This window comes from Lepisosteus platostomus, chromosome 24 (genome assembly GCF_059453375.1).
Source record: "Lepisosteus platostomus isolate fLepPlt1 chromosome 24, fLepPlt1.hap1, whole genome shotgun sequence".
Lineage (NCBI taxonomy): Eukaryota > Metazoa > Chordata > Actinopteri > Semionotiformes > Lepisosteidae > Lepisosteus > Lepisosteus platostomus.
Genome location: NC_142634.1, coordinates 15,334,431 through 15,355,992, shown reverse-complemented (window position 1 = coordinate 15,355,992; position 21,562 = coordinate 15,334,431). Strand labels below are relative to the sequence as shown.

The 21,562-nt window shown below is 41.4% G+C and overlaps 1 protein-coding gene across 4 annotated transcripts in view; it reads right to left on the bottom strand.

Moving 5' to 3' along the window:
• ttc28 (tetratricopeptide repeat domain 28) overlaps window positions 1–21,562 on the bottom strand; it is a 470,745-nt gene that overhangs the window by 10,874 nt on the left and 438,309 nt on the right. For 3 of the 4 annotated variants that reach the window (XM_088618610.1, XM_088618612.1, XM_088618613.1), the window contains 7 exons: window positions 17,635–17,778; window positions 8,800–8,944; window positions 4,967–5,146; window positions 4,014–4,743; window positions 2,817–2,941; window positions 1,215–1,446; window positions 556–632 (listed from right to left, as the gene is read on the bottom strand). In XM_088618610.1, the coding sequence (XP_088474736.1) occupies window positions 556–632; window positions 1,215–1,446; window positions 2,817–2,941; window positions 4,014–4,743; window positions 4,967–5,146; window positions 8,800–8,944; window positions 17,635–17,778 (1,633 nt within the window). The remainder of the gene's footprint in view (window positions 1–555; window positions 633–1,214; window positions 1,447–2,816; window positions 2,942–4,013; window positions 4,744–4,966; window positions 5,147–8,799; window positions 8,945–17,634; window positions 17,779–21,562) is intronic. The other variant, XM_088618611.1, reaches the window with a different exon arrangement.

The window sequence follows — 21,562 nt, the reverse complement described above, 5'->3', positions numbered from 1 at the left end:
CCCCTCAGAATAGCATTTTTTTAAGCATTAAGAAGGACAAATGGAGCTCTGTCTCAGACAATGGATGAGATCAGGCTTGAAGACTCTATGGCCGCTAGCAGTGTCTAATATAAGACAGCACAAGAGACGTTTGTTGTTTGGACAGTGGTGCTGCACACACAGAAGGGCCCTGAGGCTGGTAACACAGTGCAAACCTCAAAGTTCACAGGCTGAGACATTTTACTTGACTACTTGAAAGAGGAACTGGATAATGTCTGAAAAAAATGAAAAAGACCTATCGGATTGTTCTTATTTTAACACACATGCAAATCACACATCCTGCATGGATTTTGTGCCCAAACCCCCAGACATTCCTGGATGATCTTCGTGGGACTTGAGAGGAATCCTAACAGACACATTTGACAGGAAGGTTTTCTGGGAATCCTCCTCACTTGAAAGGACCTGTAAGGACTGTGGTGTCAAGATCCTACAGGAGTCCTGTTTACGGTATCTCATGCACTTTTCTGCATGACATTTCCCTGCATGACAATGTGTACTCAGGGTGGGGGCACATACCCGGTTGATGAGCTGTTCTCCTGTTTCGGAGGCTGTGATCAGCTTGCACAGGGCCTGGAGGGCAGGATGGGGCAAGCCTGAAGAAGAACAGCAACAGGGCGGGATTTTAGTCAACACTTCTAGCCACAATATTTCCCAGGTGCAAGAAGAAGGTTAATAGCAGGGATTAGCCAGGTGTGATTTCTATTTGATATGTACGAAACATGTCTTCTGTAAACATATTTTAGTTTCAATGAGTGCGATCCAAGGATTCTCATAATCTTTCATGTGCAAATGTCAGAGGCATTCCTGAAACTATAAAACACTGAAACAACAGAAATCCCGAATGCTCGATAGAGAGATGAAGTCAGAATAAATACGTTGCTGATCTCCAGAGACTGGAGTCTGACACACTTGCCATGAACAGTTGAAATGTACAAAATTACACTTTGTGCCAAAGGTGTCATGAAAGTAGCCAGATCTGTTCTGGGTTGTTGGAGAGTTCAGTATTAATAAGATATAATCTACTCATGCTATTCCACCCCCCGTCCCCCTTGACACTGTGCAATGGTTTTGTGAAGAATGGAAAATCTATTTTCTAACTGCTGCCGGAGTTTTTTCTCCCCACTCTTGCGTCCATGCCCCTGCCCCAGGCCGGAGAGCCGCCCCGCCCCGCTCACCTAGCAGGGACTGGAGCGTGGTGCTGCACTGCTGCAGGCGGTCCCCGGGGTCGGAGGTGGGGAAGAAGACGGCCGCGGGCAGGCCGGTCCCCGCGGAGTCCAGGCGGAAGCCCACGGCGGTGAGCAGGGCCTGCCAGCCCGGGACGCCGCCCACCTTGTTCTCCACGCTCTGCTGGGAGGTGTACATGGAGTTGCGCTGGCCGTTCTGGATGCGCTGGAGAGACTTCTCCACCTGGGGAAGAGACAGCGCCAGTGAGCTAAAGGCAGTGGAGCTCAAGCCCCATGCTGCAGGACCTACAGTCAGTGCTTCCGGCACAGAGCAGGAGAATTTACTCTCGGTCACTCTAATTGAACTATCAGGGTGATAATTTCCCCCTGCCCTCAAGTTCTTGTTTTTTTCAAAAACACTCTGATGTAAGTTGTCTATAAAACATGACTCTCTTTGTTCTCTCCTCAATTTGCTTTAGTGATTCCTCCCTTTATTTTATTGAACACGTTTATCTAACATAAACTCACATGTGAACATTGCATATCAGTAATAGAAGTGAAGTACTTTCCCCAAGGACACAACATCAGTTGTCTGACCAGGGTGTATCTGGATAGAAGGCCGAAATCTTCTGATTACGACAACAGGATCCTTATTCGACACTGCTGTCGACATTACTGGCTGAACATCTCCTAATCGATGACCAGTTAGTGATGTCCAGACACAGGTGGGACATTCACTGTACTGTATCTACTTGAGAACCGATTTTTAGAAAAAAGGTCTTAACAAGTAAGTAGGGATCAATTAACCTCAGCAATGCAATTAAACGCTCAAATGCAGTTTAAGACTACAAGTGAAGGTTACAACACGACCAGAATTGCAAACTCCAATTTAGAGCACTATGGAGGTGCTGGCACAGCTCAGAAAATGTACAGTGATGTGTGCTTTAATGTGACAGTGTATGTGCTTGATCAATTTGTGTCTATTTTAATTTCTGTTCATTAAGTGGGCATTCTTGCGTACATGTGTGTTTGTGTCAAAACGTAAACTCTTCTGTATTCCATACAGGCTCCTTTGGACAGACACATGCAGGCCCTAAAACAGTTTCACAACAACTGTCCCTCTGATTCAGCCAAAGGCAAAACAATCCGGAGATCAGAAAAAAATGTGTATTTAATGAGAAAAAATAAGCATACTTGACCTCCTGCAAGTAATAATACTTTTTTAATTGTGGAGAACGCTGACTTACACAGAACAACAATTATGAACATCACAAAGCCAGAACTGAATATTGACTTCATCCCCGTATTTCAAGAAAAATAAAACCTCAAAATACATTTAGGTATTGGAAATGATGAAGACACACACTGGGGGACATGAGTCCTGTGTGAAAAGGCCTCCTTCCATACAGCTGTGGCTCTGTGATACACATGGCAGGGCTTTCACACAGATAGACACAGCGCTTGGTGACAACGCATGGGCACCTGGCCAGCCACTAGCAGCACCATCCAGCCTGGCAAAGCTCTGCCACTTCTCCGCGGCTGTGTAGCGATTCGAGCCCGGATTCCTACCCGTTATTCTCTCACTGTTGCTCTGATACAGCACAGGGCACTTACCAGGTGAAGCAGCACTCTCAGCGCGTCGCGGGCTCGTTCAGGGTGCTGCAGGATCTCTGTCAGGGCTTGTCCAATCAGGGAAGAGGGGCTGTTCAGCTTCACATCGCTGCCTATCAGCATGAACCCTGAGGAGCCAGAGGCAGACGGATGGACTCAGCATCATCGTCTAGCACTTCACAGCCGCACACAGAACTATTCTCTTTAAAGCGCACACATTCATTGTCTGGAGAATCATTGGCTCTCTGTGTAATGCTTTGAAAATCCGTGCATTTTTTCAGCCCAGCTCCTTATATTTTTTACTTGGTCCACCTATCAAGGTCTTCTGGGCATTTTTTGCACGTATTAAAACATGTGCTGCCTCTGCTGTATTCCTCTGAATGTCTGCACATCTGCAGCTTACTCTAACACTGATGTGAACTGCCCCAAACTAAAATAAACTGAGTCCAAGTTGAGCATCAAAATCTATTTGGTTTCCTGATAAGAAAAAGCAGTTATTTAGAACACCATGACCTGGACAAAAGTAACTAGGAATAGGAAAGGACTAAAGTAAGAGAATGAGGCAGATTAGGTTAAGGTCAATTCAAAGCTAAATATTTCTGTTTTACAGGGCCTGTTTATGTAAAACATGCAGATAGGGGTATTTTCTGCATTACAAAATTAGCACTGAGAAAACCATAAATATCAAAATAACTTGTAAGTAAATTGTAAGTTAAAGTTCTATCAAATGCTACTGCTGAAATTTCCCCTTGTAATAGAAACAATGATTGTCTGCCTTGGGTAGCAAACTGCAGACACAACTGTGACCCCAGTGAACTAGATCTGCATGAAACCAATCACAGGAATAACCTGTAGCAGAAGTAGCAAAATGATCAGGTAGAGTTTAGGCATCGATTGTCTTGTGGATCAGCTGCCAGGTTATTCCAGTAATATAATCAAGTGAGATATTGACACAAAATCTTCTTCAGTAGATTAGGACACTAACCTGAAAGCCCAGTATATTGAAAGAAACATTTCTCATCTTGTCATTTGAGGCAGTGTTTTTCATCCCTCCCACCTCCCTCCAGTGTCATTCTAGAACATCCTGAGCATGACTGGCACAGGTGTCAGGCAGCTCGAGAGCGACCTCTCCCTGTCTCACAGTGCACTGACGCTGATGGGGTGGGGGCCTGCTGTGTCCCCGAGTCGGGATGGCGTTACCTGCCCAGTTGGAGGGGTGGGAGAACTGCTTGCTGCTCTGCACTGTCTTCATGGCCTCGGCCAGGGCGGCGCTGGCCTTCATGCCGTTGAGCAGGGCTGAGTAGAAGGCGTGGACGAACATCTTGGAGGCGGCCACGGGCACGGGCCACAGGGACACCAGGACGCAGTGGGCTCCCGCCGCCAGGAAGGCCCGGGTCAGGCCGATGACCCCGTCGGCGGTCACCTTGCTGTTGGACTCCTGGTAGGACCCGAGCACCACCAGCTTGACGGGCAGCCGGAGGTCCAGGATGTCGGCGGCGGTGAGCAGGAACTCCTGCAGGGGAGGGCTGTCGCTGATGCTCTCCACGTCGCTGGCGTCGTCCTGCATGCGCAGCGACTCGGGGATGGTGTAGCTGTTCCCGAAGCTCTTCCCGCCTCCGCTGCCGCCCCCGGGGGGCCCCTCGGCGTTTGGGGTGAGCACCAGGGCGGCCAGCTTCCAGGAGATGTGCGTGGCGAAGTGCACGCACTCGGCCTGGCTCAGCGCGCTCATCACCCGCTCTTTGGTGGCCGCCGCCCCTGCCAGCGGTTGGCAGCCCAGCAGCTCGGACACCATGTAGGCCTCCTCCTCGGCAGAGGGCATGGGCCCCCACAGCCAGCGGTCCATCACGGAGGAGGGCAGCCGCGGGTTCCCAACCACCGCCGCCATGGAGGTGGAGCCGGAGTAGGCTGGCATGGCCTTCCTGGGGTGAGCCTGCGGGCACAGGCAGATGGACACAGGAAAGACATGAGCCTAAGTGACCACTCTACACCCAGAAGGCACATCAGGGCCTTCTCACAGATAAGAACTATTAAAAGAGGTGGTTTAAATCCCAAAAAGATTTACCCTCAAGGGTAAAGGAAAGAAAACTGGAATCTGAGAACCAAATGAGAACCGGAAGCAGGGAAATCTCAAGGGTCTCCCGGCGCAGGCCTACCTTGGCGGCAGGGTTGAGGCCCTGGATAGAGGGGACAGCGATGAGGCTGAAGCGCTCGTACAGATACTCGTTGGAGGAGCTGCCCTTCAGCAGGGCGAAGGGGATGAGATACAGCTCCCCCTCCAGCACCAGGATCAGCTGTCTGTGGCGGCCCACCGGCCCACTGGAGTGCATCAATCCCTGTACGCACAGAGGAACAGTCAGGCTTATTAATATCCTTTAATAAACCTCACACCTGCTTGGGAGACATGAAGATCAAGTCAGCAGGCTTTATTGTCAGGCAGAGGACAGATGCATGCTTTACGGACAAATACCAGCTTTTTTACATGTTTTTTTTTTTCTATCAATAATCAAGCACAGTATTTTTGTTTAGTTTTAGTTTAGTTTTGTAAGCTTTTATTAAGGATTTTAAAATAAGTTTGCAGCCACATACAGAACATATAGCAAATCTAAGAGAAGCAGCTCCCCCTTGCGGACAATTTTCAGTACTTCAGTTCTCAGCAGTTCCTATTTCAACACATCAGAGATGAAAGACTACCAGGCCCATTCACATCTTTACATCCATCCATGTTTTCTATCTAACTTCTTTATCCCATACAGGGTCAGAGAGGAGACAGAGCCTATCCTGGCAAGCAACGCTCGCAAGGCAGGATACAACCTGGGCAGGATGCCATCGAAGGGCACTATGTTGGGTTTCTTCCAGACATATAGCTTTGCAATTAGACCAAAAAGTTCCACTATGCTGTGTTGCAAACTCCATTCAGAATCTAAAATGATTTGCTTCTTTAATGAAGCAGAAATGGCTGGTTTCCCCTTTATGGAGTGACTGGGGCATTGGTGACTCACAAACATTTTCTCTCATCTCACTTTTGACTACTGTAGTTCTGTCTAAGTCCCTGCTGGCCTCATGCTGACATCTCTAACCAATTTCTGTGCTTGCTCAGCTGTTCAGTTTGGGGTCTACTGGGTGGTACAATATACCTTCCATTTCTTAATGCTCAGTTTCTTCATATTCAATGAGATCTTGAGCATCTTAGATTTTTTTTTAATATCCTTCTCCTGATCTGTACCTTTCCAAAACTATCTCTGTGTTGTCTGAAAGTTCTTTGAGCCTCATGGCTGAATTGTTGCTTGAAATTCACTACCTGACTGGGTGTCTTTATAGGTACAGGTGTGTTTAAACTAAAATCACGTGAACCACTATTATTGTACACACACAGTCACATTCAATTAATCATTTGAATTGTCAAAATAGTTTTCAGCACATGAGCTAATTTAGGTTTTTCACAGAAAGGAGTGAAAATATTTAAATTCAACATTTTACATTAAGCTTTCTTTTAAGTTTTAGTTCACATCTAGCTTGTTTCAACCATAAAGTTTTAACATTCATTTAAAATATTCACTTCAGATACAGGCATACATAATTTTAATTAAATAAAATGGGATATCATTAGAAGTGGGTGAATAATTCTTGCAAGGCTCTACAGTATATCTGGTTAAATAAAGTACTGCTGCAGTTTATCTTTGTCTTTCAATTTAAGTGAAGTGAAGCTGTACTTGCAGTAATATTTTGTTCCACTAGGAGACACTACATACAGTAAAAAATGATTCTGTACGAAATTTAGGCCAAACTTAGGCCAAATTTAGGCCAAACTGTAAAAAATATCTTTACATCATTTCACACCACCGCTGTCTCTGGAGAGAGTATTTATTAAAGATTTACTGATGTTTAAATTTGGGATACTGTGATGATGAATACAAAAACTGACACTGACAATGATCATAACCTAGTATCATTTGATGTACATTTTCAATATGTGAATTAGGGCTTCTAATTTTAGAAAGGAAGACTATGAAGGAATGAGGCAGAGCTTACAAACAGTGAACTGGAACAAAAAGATTCAGAGGGAATAGATGAATGATGGTTTTACTGTAAGAACATTTTATTAAATCCTCCAATTGAATTAATCCTACAAACAATGAAGTCCAAGAACTGGGAATAACTGGTTTAAAGCAATTATTAAGAAAACAAATCCAAAATAATACAGCACTCTACAGACTGTATAAAAAGACTGAAAAATAATGTATTGAGCTTTAGATACAGCTGAAGAAAGACATTAAACATAAGGGATTTTTTCAGTACTAAAACAGTTCAAGACCTGTAACAGCAGGAATAAATTATTCACATGGCGATATAGGATTAATAATATAAGACGATACAAATATAGTAAACATGCTACAGGCTCTGACAATATTTGGTAATTATAGCATAATTTACTGAGCTTCAGCATGGTCTAGGGCAGCTAGAAAACAGCAAATAACCAAGTTCTGATGGTATTTTTCTGATCATGCCTTCTGATCAGTTGGGGTATGTCAGTTCTTACTTTGAATCAGCACAGTACCCACAGTTTGAGAATACCAATCCATAAAAAAATGGGGACTAAAAAACTGAACCTAGTAACCATTGTCCTACAGAACTATAATGATTACTAAAGAACATGATTACGAAAAAGAGCTTCAAGACGTTTCCTGGTCTCCTGGGGTTGTTGTGAACAGACACTTTAATGGAGTCTCATTGCCTATGCAATAACATTTGCATCTATGGTATATCTGTGATAAAATGACAAACACATGGATAAACTAAATAAGGACAACCGCTACACAGGGCCTTAGACCATCTGGACATTCACACTACACTGACGACTGAACAAGTGGAAAATTTCTACACTCTTTCTACTGAAGTTGAAAGGGTGAAAGTGCAAATGTATTCTGAATTCTGAGTTTATTCAGTATTTGAAGGAGTGGAATACTTTTTGTAGTGAGAGAAAAAATATTTACTGCAAATCTAAAATATTCCAACCAATCTCAATACGAAAAAACAGAGAAAAAGTTAAACACATTTTGCAGTAAAACAAAACAATAGTGGTGCTTTACACACAATAACTAGGTTGATTCTTTCTGGTGTTTTTTCTGTGGATCAAACAACAAGCTTTAACTGACATGACTTGTCTTGCAGACATGCATCACTGTGAGGGGCCATTGTGCTGTTTATCATACACCCGGGAACCAAGTTCTCCCTAATGTGAAATTAATTTCTTCTTAATTCTCTTATTATAGGCTGCTGGGAAGATAATTGCTAAAGCCAACAAGAAAGCTACCCCGGCTTCCCAGCGCAGTTTCAATGTTAATGTGCTGGTAAGCTGGGAGTCAATCTTACTCAAATATTCTTTTTCTAAACTATAGCAGATAAAATGCAGAAATGCCTGGAGGCCAAACTGGAAATTAGTTTCTGATATCTTTAGATAAAATTTCAGATTTCTAAACTTCAGCTTTCTTGTTGTTATAAAAGACATATTTACATTGTTTTATAAAATTATGAGTCTGTAAATTCCCAATCAAAGGTGAAGGAAATATAGTCTTGCATTCATATACTGTTTTTGAGGTAAGGGCGTTTCTCGGGGACCCAAAACACAGGATTAAGGACCTTAAGAGAACAAATAAGGAAATTGTCTGTGTTGAATTCCTACATATGCTAATCTTGCCTCTAATGTAAATCACATGCATAGAATAACAGCTCCTGTTCAAAGACGCAAATATACCACATCTGTATGGCAGACAGAGAATACACAAACATATTAGTCATCATGCTTCAGCAGCAGTAAACCTTCATACAGCAGGACTAGAATACTGCTATTCGTGGGATGACTATTCTTTTCCCTTGCTAAGATTTCCCTGGAAGAAAGAGATTTCACCCACTTAATTTGCCATAAGGATTTTCTTGAGCCACGCCGAGTGATCGCATCTATAATTTGTGAACCACTCTGTGGACTTACCCCCTCCATGGGCGCGATGAGGAGGTCGTACAGGGCTCGGAGGGGGGGCTTGCCCAAGGAGCTGGCTCTGCGAGGCAGGGAAGAGGTCCCCTCCTTGGTTGGAGACATGGTGTTGCTGAAGAGGCTGGTCATGCTCTGACAGCTCCTGCACAAAGAACGGATGAGCCCATTGCTGATTTCAGGGAGTGCAACACAACTGACTCAACAAAACCAGCACACACAGCGAAAAATAAAGTGAAAGAGGGGGACAGGCAAGAGCCATGGTACTCAGTCTGCTGAAAATGCACGGGGTGATACGTATATGTATGTTTGGAGCATGTTTCTCACCGTCTTTGTAAATAGCCTGCAAACATAATGTGAGGCAACATTTCTGGACTAAACACACCTCCCCAAGCATGGAGTTATCATTAGGCTAGAGTCAATGTGATCAATGTCAACCTATTAATTTAAATAAAATAATTTCTAAGCAGTTGTGCGCCATTTGTATCTGTCAGTCTGATTAACCGATAAAGGACTGTAGTGATACAAGATACTTAGCTGTTATGGTGACATAGAAAGTACCGTTTTGTCCAACAGGAGAAGCTGTGATCTCTTAAACATGTTTGTGTCTATTTCTACATCTATACAAGTAATCCACTATGAATCTCATGCGGGAATTCGCTGAATTCTATTCTAAATTTACAATAGAACATTTTCAGACTTATACTGAATTCATGAAAAAACTGTGAAAAAACACAAAACACTGCAATCTCCCATGAATTGGTGGTAAGGTTGGTAGAGACTTGAACATATTGCACATAAATACTGAGCATTCACAGCTTGTATCATACCTAGATGCAACTGGTTCTATGATTAAGCTATAATTTTTTTGTGTTTTATGTTCTCACATTTAACAGATTACAATGTCTTGTGAAAAAATTCAAGCATACAAAGATGTCCCCTGTGATGACAGATACTAGAGTGTAAAAATAAGACACCTCAGTTTATAAGAGCTTGCCTGGGGCTCACGTTCCTAAAAAGACATGTTCTAATTAAGTCATTCGCACTGAAGCACTTTTTGCTGGAGTTCACGAGCCAGCAGAATTGATTTACCTTGGCGCAACACCGTTCTATTTGACTAATTCAGCTAATTATGTCCAGAGGCATTTTTCTTCTGCAGCTCTTGCCTGCCTTTGCTGACTGCATTCAGCGAGGGCACACAGAGAACTTTCCACAACAGTGCATCAGAGCCCCAAACCCAAGAGCAGCGCCCAAGACAACTCATACTCAGGATTGCAACAACAGTGGTTTCAAGCACTTCATTGTTGTAATTCTTATGCCACAAACAAGCAATAAGAATATAATGTTTTTTTCTTAGTAGCCTAATAAGGAGTTTGAGGTCATGTCTGTATGTTTCACAATCATAAACCTAAAGTTGCAGCTTGAAAATACACTACTGACTTTCAATGTCACAGGTCTGGTTTGGTGAAGAACAGAGTCTGACTAAAAGACCACAATGAAATATTCTGTTCTGCCTGAAGCCCCCTCTGGCTGTAGCCGAGAACAGAGAGACAAAGCTTGAACTTTAGCATTTCAGAGCTGCAAATGTAGCAGCTGTGATATGACTGCACTGCCGCGTGTCGGACAGGAGAAATTCATTCCAAACTGTAGCATACAATGATGTAGGGCTGAATGACATGCTGTTCTGCTCTACTACTGCATTGATTGCTGGAGGACACCACATTACACTTTCAGAAAAATATCAGTATCTGTTCCCAACTTCAGTGACACCTAATTTAGTCCTTTCCTGAATGGTAGGTATGAGGTGTTAATGAATACACTACACTGCAATCACCCTCTCAGAGACATGTTACATGCTTGTTTCAGTTCACATTTCTCAATTCAAACAATTTAAGCAAAGGAAAGAGTCCATCGCAGTAAATTCTGAATGCCATGTTGTACAAATAGTTGTTGTCACTACCAGCTTGTTTGAGAAATGGATAAGACTCACAGAAACTCTTAAATGTTAAACAGAGATTGTTATTCATGTATTGTAAATCAGAAAAAGCAAGGCAAAGTTGCCACTGGTACTGTTTCAATCAAATAAATTACACAATGAACCCTTAGAGGCTCACACATGAGGTGGTACCTTCTGTAAGATCACTAGCAAAGAGGAAGAAGGGTTAAGAATGAGCCCTTAGGTACTGTACATCTTCCTTGCTTGCTTACTAGCAGTCTGGAAAGGTACAGGACAATCTGTTTCAACAGCATGGTTGGGTAGCGTCTTGTAGATGTGCACCCTCCCAGTTGCTTGTAATATTGTTCATCTTGTAGAATGTGGTTGGATCTTCCAATCCTTTATGGATCTTGTAATCACTTGGACACTCTTAGACAGGACAGAGTTTTTAAAATTCTCCTAAACTAAAGGGGTTGATTTGTAAATTAAGTATTGCCTTTTTTCTGACTGTCCATTATTCCTGCCAAAGATTAGACTGTGTGAACAGCTAAACAGTATAACTATTTTTTTTTAAAAGTGAAAACAGCACAGTACAATTTGTTCAAAAGTGTTTAGGTTAGGTTTTTCAGTGAACAGCTAGTGAAAGGAATTTAGGAATATAAATCACTAATTAGAGGACATCATTTGCCCCATCTTTCTTACTCTGGTATTGATCAATTGTGAACCAATCCATTTGTTTCCAGGGGTATCAAGCTATGTTATTGTCTACACTAATAGAAAATACAATTTATTCCCTTACATAATCTGCTGTCCACGTGTGCACATGCTTCTGGAATATTTTAAGCAGCAGTCACTAACACACACATAGTATCTTAATGCATAAAGTTGCAAGAGGTAAGAAAACACAGCCAATGTGTTCTGTGTTTAAATCGTTCCTCTTTAATGAGTGCATAGAAGCCTAAGGCTGCTCTGTTTACGGTTCATAAAACTTGGCCCGTAAGCCTCTTGTGGGACTATAATAAGAGGCCTGCACTCCTTTCATGCGCCCTGCCCAAACTGTACATCAGTGCACATGGAGGCTCGGGGAGAAACCTTCCAGGTTCAATCTTCCAATACAAGTGGGTGTTTTCACTTCTCCCACACGCACAGACTCTGAGAGAGCACAGCAGCTGAGTCTCTGGTGTCTGGAGCCACAGTCCTGCCTGGATCCAGCTCAGTGACTTAAAGTAAGTCCTGACTCTTACATATGCACCATAGCAATGTTAACTGGAAATTGGTCCAAGAAAGTTTAAAAACTAGTTTTTGAAAAATAACTGAGTATTTTGAGCTCAAAATCCTCGTTTCTTACACAAATTCAGAGAAAAAGATTATTTATGAAAAGACATTAGGCATGCTGAACTTATCTTGATAATGCGAGGAACCTACAAAACCTTTTTTGAAAAGTAAAGTGAAGATCATAAAAGGTACATGGAAACCCATGTTTAAAATACTTGTTGACCAGTTTTCGGTGCATGTTCAGAAAGAACAATGCTGCCCTAAAGTTCAAAGAAGACAGAGCCAAAAGACTCCTAGTCACACAAAAAAGTAAGAAATAAAATGCTCTAGTGAGGCTATGAGATTTACATCTACTTCTTTCCTTAAAGGTATATGGGATTCTTGTGAAAGAAACCAGCTGTTTAATGAAGCCAACCTTTAATAAACACTCTAATGATATTATTTCATCATGTAGGTATTTAGGATGGGCTGAAGGCCCTATTCTCGATTGTAACAATGTTTTTTCTTTAGTTCCATACCCTGTTTGAAGGCACCTACAAAGTCACAGGATTTGCTGTTTCACCAAAACTAGAAGATCCTGACCTCCGGGGGCTGACACGCCCCAGCATGCACCATGCCAGATGTGCACCATTGCTTGGTGGCTCCAGGTCCCAGCAGCCCAGAGACTTGACCCAGGCTGGAGCTGTCAATGTCTGGGAGCTATGGCGGAGCCACGTGGCAGCTCCCAGGACTATGGGAGGGGCTTAAATGTTTTATTCAATACATTGTACATCTGTAAAAAAGCTTTAGCTGCGGTATAAAGTGCTTTTCACAACAGTTTTATTGTCACCAGGTTCTGAGCTTCCTGTTCATGTCATAGGCAGACTTTTACCCACCCATAACTGTTGTAAAAGCTGTGCAGATCTATACAGAACAAACAGTAAAATTTCAGATAAAGTGAAAACTGATCAAATATGCAATAAACTACCAGAACACAGTCACATTACACAATGTTCTGTTTTATTACAAGAATGAAAGTCTACTTAGCTCACCTCCAAAGGGTATGGAGCTGCTTTTCATCCAAGAGACTTTCACTTGTCTTTTACTCTTCCCATGTTCAACTGGAGCAGCATTTACAAGTGAAACATAATAACCAGCACTAGGTGGCAGGAAAGTATAACTTAGGTACTGAAGAGAGGTCTGACAGTTGAAATTGTCTAGAGGCAAGGGAGATTCAAAGAACACTGCAACTGGTGTTCTGTAAATTGTGGGACATGTTAATGAAGTCTTCTGGGAGTCTTCCTTAGACAGCTGTTCAAGTTAAATGAATATAAGCTTGAACTATTTGTGATTTTCTGGTGGTCAAAGAAAAAAAACACACCCCCCAAATAATTTATACTCAGGTAACATCTGGTCATCTGTTTACATATTAGAATTGAAAAACAAGGATATTTAGAAAGCTCCCTAGTGGACAGTGTTGAAATTGGTTATTTTTTATCATTTTTTCTTAGTGACCCATTGCTTACAATCTCAACAAAAGGCAGCAACTGTATTCCAACATCTGGCCTGATTCACAGCCCATTCCTTAAAGAGCTGTCAGACTCGGCTTTTAATTTGGGAGTTTTGGTTAGGGATTGTCAGACAACCCAACATGTCAGAACACTGTGTCATAGTGTGCTAAATTCTGCAAGTTGGCATTTTGCTGTCACATTGTTTTAGTCTATCAAAAACTGCCTTTAGAAAATGATGTTGGACGTTGTTGAAAGTTGAACCACTAAGATCTTGTTTTGAAATAAGATTGATATGGTAGTTTGGTCGTAGGAAGAATGCTATATGCTTTGCATTTCATCCAGTGGGGTTAGAAATCTGTCCATCCTGATTCTCGTCACTTTTTGCACACTGGCGAGGAAGAGATGAGAAAAAGCTTCTCACAGCCAGCAGTCACCTCCACAAGGCAGTCCCAGGCCTTGGCTCAGGCCTTCTTGGCAAAGCATACAGACATTAGTCAGCCTGATGGGCAAAGAATAAGAAGGACAAAAGCATTCTTCAGGGGAAGCAGTCAGGTCAGGAGTGGTGTGTCCAGGAATGTGTGCTTGATGGAAGCAGAATCTTGCAAACAAAAACAATTCCTTCTTTTATTTTTAAAAAAGAAGCCAATGCCTAAAGATACAGAGATCATGTGAAGCAGGCTGTCCTGTGACCTGGGATTCAAAAAGTTATTAACTGGATGAAAATATAATTGATTTACCAGGCCCGAAATTAAACTGGGCACAAAGCAGGAACACCTGTTCCAAACTGAACAGAGAGGATTGCAAGAGAAACACTACGGCACCTGAGGGGTCAGGTAAGCCAGGGGATGTTTGTAAGCACGTGTTTATCTGGGCTTACCAATGTCCCTGCACTGTACAAGGAGCCTGAGGAGCTAGGAAGGAGGAACACAAACCTCTTGCAGCCAACTGCTCTCGACACCATGAGCTCTGCACAGCCACACAGCAGGGACAGCTCTGACCCACTGATTGGCACCTCTCGCCCGTAAGCCACTGCGAGCAGCTGACAGCCCAGCTCGCTACAGCTTCCTGAGCTGCATCCTGGGGCCACCAGTTTTGTCAGTTTTTTTATATTTTTATTAAATTAAATTAAATATAATTAAATTAAATGATTACATAAAAATATACAGTGATTATACAAAGCTGATGACGGATCTCCATTTCTCAGTTCACCTGGTCACATGGTTTTCTTTCAAATCAAGTCAATCTCACCTGGAACCAATGTGACGTTTTACAGCCTGGAAAACTATCAGACTAAGACACCAGACTGTACCAACGTGGAGCTAAAAAGTATAAAACCTGGAACTGATGGGGGCAGAAGCGATTTAAAATAAAACACCAACTGAGAAACCCTATTTTAATACAATCCCAACAGCTGTCTGTGAAAAAAACAACACCCTGGACAAAAGTATCCACAAAATCAGTAGGGGAAGATGGCTGGTCCTCCAGTCCAGGATTTCAGTGTGTACTGACTCCGCAGTAACAAGTGACTTGTTTCTGGAGCAGCGTTGTGCTGTTTTGTGTGTCGCTTGCTTGCAGATTAATGCAATAACAGGAATTAATGATCGGAGTTTCAGCGATTGGAAACATGATCAAATTCCTACTATAGTGCATGAGGTAAGCACGTCTCACCTGAACACAGGACTCGTCCGGATTGCCCCTCACAAGCCAATGGCCATGGAGACACTCAGCTTTGTGGTCTAAGGATCCACGGTCATGGTCTTGAGTGGGCAATATTATGAGGATTTTGTCGGATCATGCTAATGTCATTGGTTCAGCAATTTTTTCACTGGGTACAGTAATTTGTGTGAGTCTTCATATAGTTATTGTAATAGAATTGCAAGGACAGCTCATTTTTGTATTTATTTGGTCTGTCGCATCTGAAGTGTAAAGCAGGAAAATGGGTGTAGAGGAAAGGTCAGTGACAAAGAGACAAAGGAAATAATAAAGGGAGGTTGTGTGAGCTAATACTTGTTTCTTGCTTATAAATGTGACGCCCGATGATTGGATAATAGCAATGGTAAGTTTTTAACAGTTCTGTACTAATCACCAGCTGATCTTTAATACAGGCCTCTTATGTTGTACACAAATGGAATTTCTATGAAAGGGGTATTAGTGATAGCTATGTAGCAGAATTAAAAGACCTTAATGAGCATCCAGACTCAATTACATTCTGAATTACCCTCTCATCAAAGCATGGAATTAGTGAGGCAGAGTTTGGGGAAATGCCACTGAGGCAGTCTGTATTCAATCAGACTTTGCTGATAAGGGTTTTCATACAGTTTTTTTTAAACCAAATTAATCAGCACATTTACATATGACTAAGCTAATGAAAATCTACTTCTTTCAAAAAGCTAATGTTCCAATTACTTTTTGGAAACCAATTTTTACATGACTTTAAGAAGTTCTAATAAATGCTGCTGTATCTAAGTGTTATATTCCCGGATCCTACTCTAGACAAGTGAGAAATGTCCAAGTTCGGTTAACATATGCTTCATTAAATCAGTTCACCCACACTTTCAAATAAATTGTAGAATGTTATGTGAGAGACCAAAGTCATGCTCATTTCTGAAGATCTTCAGAACAAATGTGAGTAATGCTCAAAATACATAGAGCAGTTCCTTTGCATAATTGCTTCTTGGTGTTCAGAAATTCTGTTTGTGGCAGCTTTTTTAAGTGATGTTTTACTGGGGTTATAATTTCCATATATTTTTTTTTAATTTCCAATACTTTTTTCTGCCCACTCATAAGAACATACCCCTGCAAAATGCAGTAAGTTCATTTTCTTGTACAGTTACTGCAGGTGCAGTACGTGTCTATATGAGTTGTGCTAATGCATTCCCCTCTGGCGGCACTTTCTACCTGTGAATATCACAACTGTACCAGCACTGAACATCTTCTCGGAAATGGACTGTCCAGACTGTGCCTATAGACATGAACACTGTCCGCTACACCTATACCTCCAACTGCTAACACCCATCCATTTTCTAACCACTTTATCTAATACAGGATCACGAGGGACAAGGGGGGCATGAGGGATGTCCATCCTAACCAGCAACAGGCACAAGGCAGGATACACCCTGGATGGGGTGCCATTTCCATCCTGTTCCAACTGTTACTCTGTATTAAAAAAATTACAAACTCATCACTCGTATTGCATTCCTGCACAGATCACTACAGAAAATCACATCACAAGTACCTTTTATGAATTTTCTATTATGCTGCCTGCTTGGTGTTGGTGAATTGTTATCCCTATCTTATATACTATGAATGCCCCATAAATATATCAAGCTCTATGTTTGCTTAACTTTGTGATTTATTGCAATTTCATCTATAGAGAGAGTTTATAACATACCATTACATACGATTGTATTATTAGCCGTAGAAAATAGTAATAGTTTATTGCTTTTTACCTTAAACTCTGAGCATAATGATCTGTGGTGGACTCCCTAATATTCCCGTTTGTAGCCTACTGGATAACTACGCAATTACATTGTTTTCCCAGGCCGGAGCTGTGCTGCTCTTTGCCGAAGCCCTGAAGTGTGCCTCTCCCATTAATGGAGAGGAGAAATAATGCCACTGATTGGGTTTCCCATCAAGAACTGTAAACACTCAGAGGGCTCGGCTAAGGTACCAGCCTGAGCAGTAATGAGAAATTAGCGTGAGATCAATAGTGATTAGAAATGCAACTGGGAGCTCCTTGATGAAGGTTTGAGCCGTCAGACTAAACACGTTCACCACATCTCTAATTGTCTCGATCTGTGGACCCCTTGCTTAAGGTTAAAGGCGTGTAATGGAGTGGTTAGGCAAGTTGATTTGATTTGACTCGGTGTCAATGTTCTCATACTGCAATCACTTCATTGGGGCTCCAATCCTGCCTTCATTTCACCAATCAAATAGTAGACAGCCTGAATATATGGCTTTGTTATAAAACAGGTTACAGCCTCCCACCCGCAGAAAACAGCAAAATGGTCACACATTGTGCTACATCTAATCAAAGCACTTTAAAGAGATTTCTCACCTTGGCCAGAGCCGCTGAGGTGAGAACACTTATAAGCACAATCACGGTTGTAGCTACTTAACAGGCACATCTTTTACCTGTTGAAGAGGTTGTTCCTGCTAACCATGCGCAGGAAGCCGGTGGGGTCGGTGACAGAGTTGAGCTTGTTGTTGAGCTCCTCAAACTGCTGGTCCAGGAGGTCACCGGCTTCGCTCTCTGTTTCACTGCTGGAACAGGCCCTGCTGAAGACAGGGAACCATCATGAGCCATCAGCCAGAAGCAGCACTGTGCTGCACAAATGCATGTGTTCAGCGACCAACTTGTAGCACATTACTGCATATCACCAAAACAGCAGTCTTCTCTTCCCAAAGCAGAGGAGGTAAAGATGATATGCTTGTCAGAATCCGTTACTTAAGACCACACAACATGGAAATGCTTTTAGCCAGAGTATGGATTTCCCAGATTATTTCTGAATGCAAATAACAAGCTTAATTCCTAAAACAACAAACTTGGTTTCAAATGCTTCTGCAAATCAAACTTACACGTTCCTGTTCTTCTCAACCATGTTGTCTTGCGTTTGACTGAGTTGGTAAAGCTAGACTGAATGGTAAATGGACAAGCAGGTCTCACCTTGACAAATAGGGGTGAATACAATCTTAAACTTTTCTGAACAACATTCAGAAAAGGATTTGAAATTCTGTCTGCATATGATGTATGTTATTGCTGCAGTTGTTGATGAAGCTACAGTGTAGCATGGTGATAGCCCACTGCTAACTCACAGTCTTAGCGTACTAGTAAATGTCATTTTACAGTATCTCCTAAACAGTACCGAAGTACCACTTCTCCCCATTTACAGGTCTTATCATACCATAGATGTCAATTTCAAATAATCATACTCTTCTACACAACCATGCTAAACAGCTGACATACTTCAACATCCTGTGCTTTGCTATGTAATCATTAAATCTTACCATAGTATAGTGACACAATATCCTCTACATAAGTTTTCAAAACCAAACAATAGAGATAACTATGATTAGAAATGTTTGCATGTTTACATATTTGTGATTGAAAAAATACCATATATTGTAATACCAATCACAAAAGCAAAACACCTTCCATTTTTCTCTGCACTGCCAACAAGGTTTTGCCAGAAATGCCAGTTGTGTGCATTTTCCCATTTCAGCTCACAGCTTCGATCCTCATGACCACACAAAGGGGAGAGTGTGGAAATCCAAATGCTGGCACCCCTCCAACCTGCTCACCCTTGAGCCACTTGTCTTTTGACACGTTACAGGAAACACATCCCTGTACGAGGACGATTAGCACTGCAAGGATCACTGAGTTGCTGAGAATGAGGACAACCCTAGCCATTTTAACTCTAGTGGTGCTCAGCCAACTGTATGCCACCAAGGGGGAATCTCAGTCACAGTCGGCTAGTAACATTACCAGGCACAAACTGCTGATATCACATAGTTCAGTCTGCAATCAAGCAACCACTTTAGCTGGATGAGTAACTCAGGAGCCCCCAAAACTAAACTTTTTGAACTAAATTGTTTTTGTTTAAATGACTTTGACACTTGCTAATTGCTTAAACTGCTGGTTTATAGACATTATCATGCTTTCAAAACAAACTAGCTATCAAAATATACAGTACTAGCTATATATTAAGTCCCATACTGAGTTTAAAGAAATTATCTTTATGAAGCAAAAACTACCAAAAATATAATGAAAGAGAAATCAATTTACCAATATAAAGCAAAAAATGTAAAAGAAAAAGTCCAAATAATTAAACAGAAGAGCCAGAAGTGTGTGACTTCTGGTACCAGCTCCAGTCTCCATACAACACATGAAACAGCTCCTCATCAAGCATATCCTCTCAGCATCTGTTCCCAATGGCCTGTGAATCTCTCCAGTGCTATGGCTCCCTGACTGCGTGCCCAGGGGAAGACTGTTGTGCTCTGTCATTTACATTTTACTGCAGTTTCTGTAAACTGACACTGAAGAGTGGAGAGGCAAGACACCAAAGCCTGGTATGTTCACTCTGCACAGTAACACTCTGGAGTCTGTGTGTTCACTCTGCGCAGTAACACTCTGGAGCACGTGTGTTCACTCTGCACAGTAACACTCTGGAGTCTGTGTGTTCACTCTGCACAGTAACACTCTGGAGTCTGTGTGTTCACTCTGCACAGTAACACTCTGGAGTGTGTGTGTTCACTCTGCACAGTAACACTCTGGAGCATGTGTGTTCACTCTACACAGTTACAGTCTGGAGCACGTGTGTTCACTCTGCACAGTAACACTCTGCAGTCTTGTGAGAAATAACAGATAACTCTGCGTGCTCTGCGCTGTTGCACCCTTGTGTATTCACTCCATAGAGCAGTTGCAAACCCACACAATACCAGTAACTCAACTGGATAAGATGGAGCCAAGCTATGTATTCTTCAGTCATAATCAAAAAGAAAACATGAAGCGGCCAAAGAAACACAGATTTTTAAAACAAACAAATATTCTGTAGTTAGTCTTGTGAAATGCATTTTCTGTAATCCTGAGATAACTGATCTCCCAGATCACCCAGAAAGGAATTACAGCAATCAGTACAAAATAAGTACAATTGTTTTATTTTTTTATTTTAATGTGGTAACTAGGAGATCCATATAGTTTACTCATCTAATGTCAAAATATTAAATTAAATCCGATCCTAAAAGACTGGCATTCCTTTCACAATGAATGTGCATTTAGAGCAGATGTGCAAAACCGTGTGATGTTCAGTTGGAATTTTGTATTTAATAAGATGGACTGTCCCCATTCGTCCTCACCCAAAGCAATGAAGACAGTAATTATACTAGATGATTCGTTCATCTGTAAATATGGCTACAGTTATATTAAAAAGATCATAATGAAAAACCGAATGAACAGCCTTTCTAATATAACTGGGCCATTGAATCTTAAATGTAGGAACTCATGGGAAATACAGAATTGCTATATTCATTTTTGCCATTGCTTGTTAAGTTCCTATTTATGAAATCCATTTTTTAATATTCTTTTATAAAACGGTATTAATTGATTAGCAAGAGGCTGTACTTAAAAAAAAAATAGGAGTAGCAAAACCTGATAATGACCATTGGTTAGACTGATATAACAAAAACCAAGTGACCTGTAAGTTTAGTTTTGAAAGCTTTTGTATAGCATACAGAAAACAATTTCAGGGCAACTGAGCATTTGTGTGGTTGTAAGATTTGAAATGTCCTTCAGTTCAGCATCAAATAAATAAAGATTATGATTTTAAATGATTACAAACTAATAACTGAGTTAAAAGCTGCTCCAATGTACTGACAAAACTCTTAAGCTGAATGCTGGCACAGCAATTACTGACTTTATTCAAGATGCTTCTTAAAGCACTTATTTGCTTCTAAATGCTTATGTTTCTTAAAGCACAATATTTTCTTTGCATGCACTGCATTCACAAAAGAAAAAAATGAAGGCTCAAAAGAGTTTTGTGTGTATAATAAGTCTTATGAAACATATAAGCAGGCTCTGACCAAAAGGCATTTTAATAAGATCACATACTGTAGCTCTGAATAAGCTCTGTCATTAAAAATGAAAAAAAAAATCAATATCATCTCAAGAATGCCCATATTTCAGAGAAAGCTTTAATAATCTGACTTAAGAGAAGAAGGAAAAGGCTGTAATTAAGAGCTCAAAGAACAATTATATTGTCATCTTTGTTAATGAGTTTGGATGGTTTTGCGTCTCAGAATTATTTTTTTTCTTTTCCAATTTTAATCAGTAGCAAACCAATAGCAGGCTGAACTGCCAAAGCATCTTCGTGTTTTAGGTTTCACATTACAGGCCCTCTCTGTTATGGTGATATATTTCAAAGATTTCCTCAGCAGCCTTGAACACTTAGAAAGAATGCAAAACATGTATTATTTTGTTTTATCCTGGGCTGCAAACACTAGTGGGTAATGGATCAAAGATAACATGCTATTTGCTGTGAGATTCAAACATTCTAGGGACTAAGAT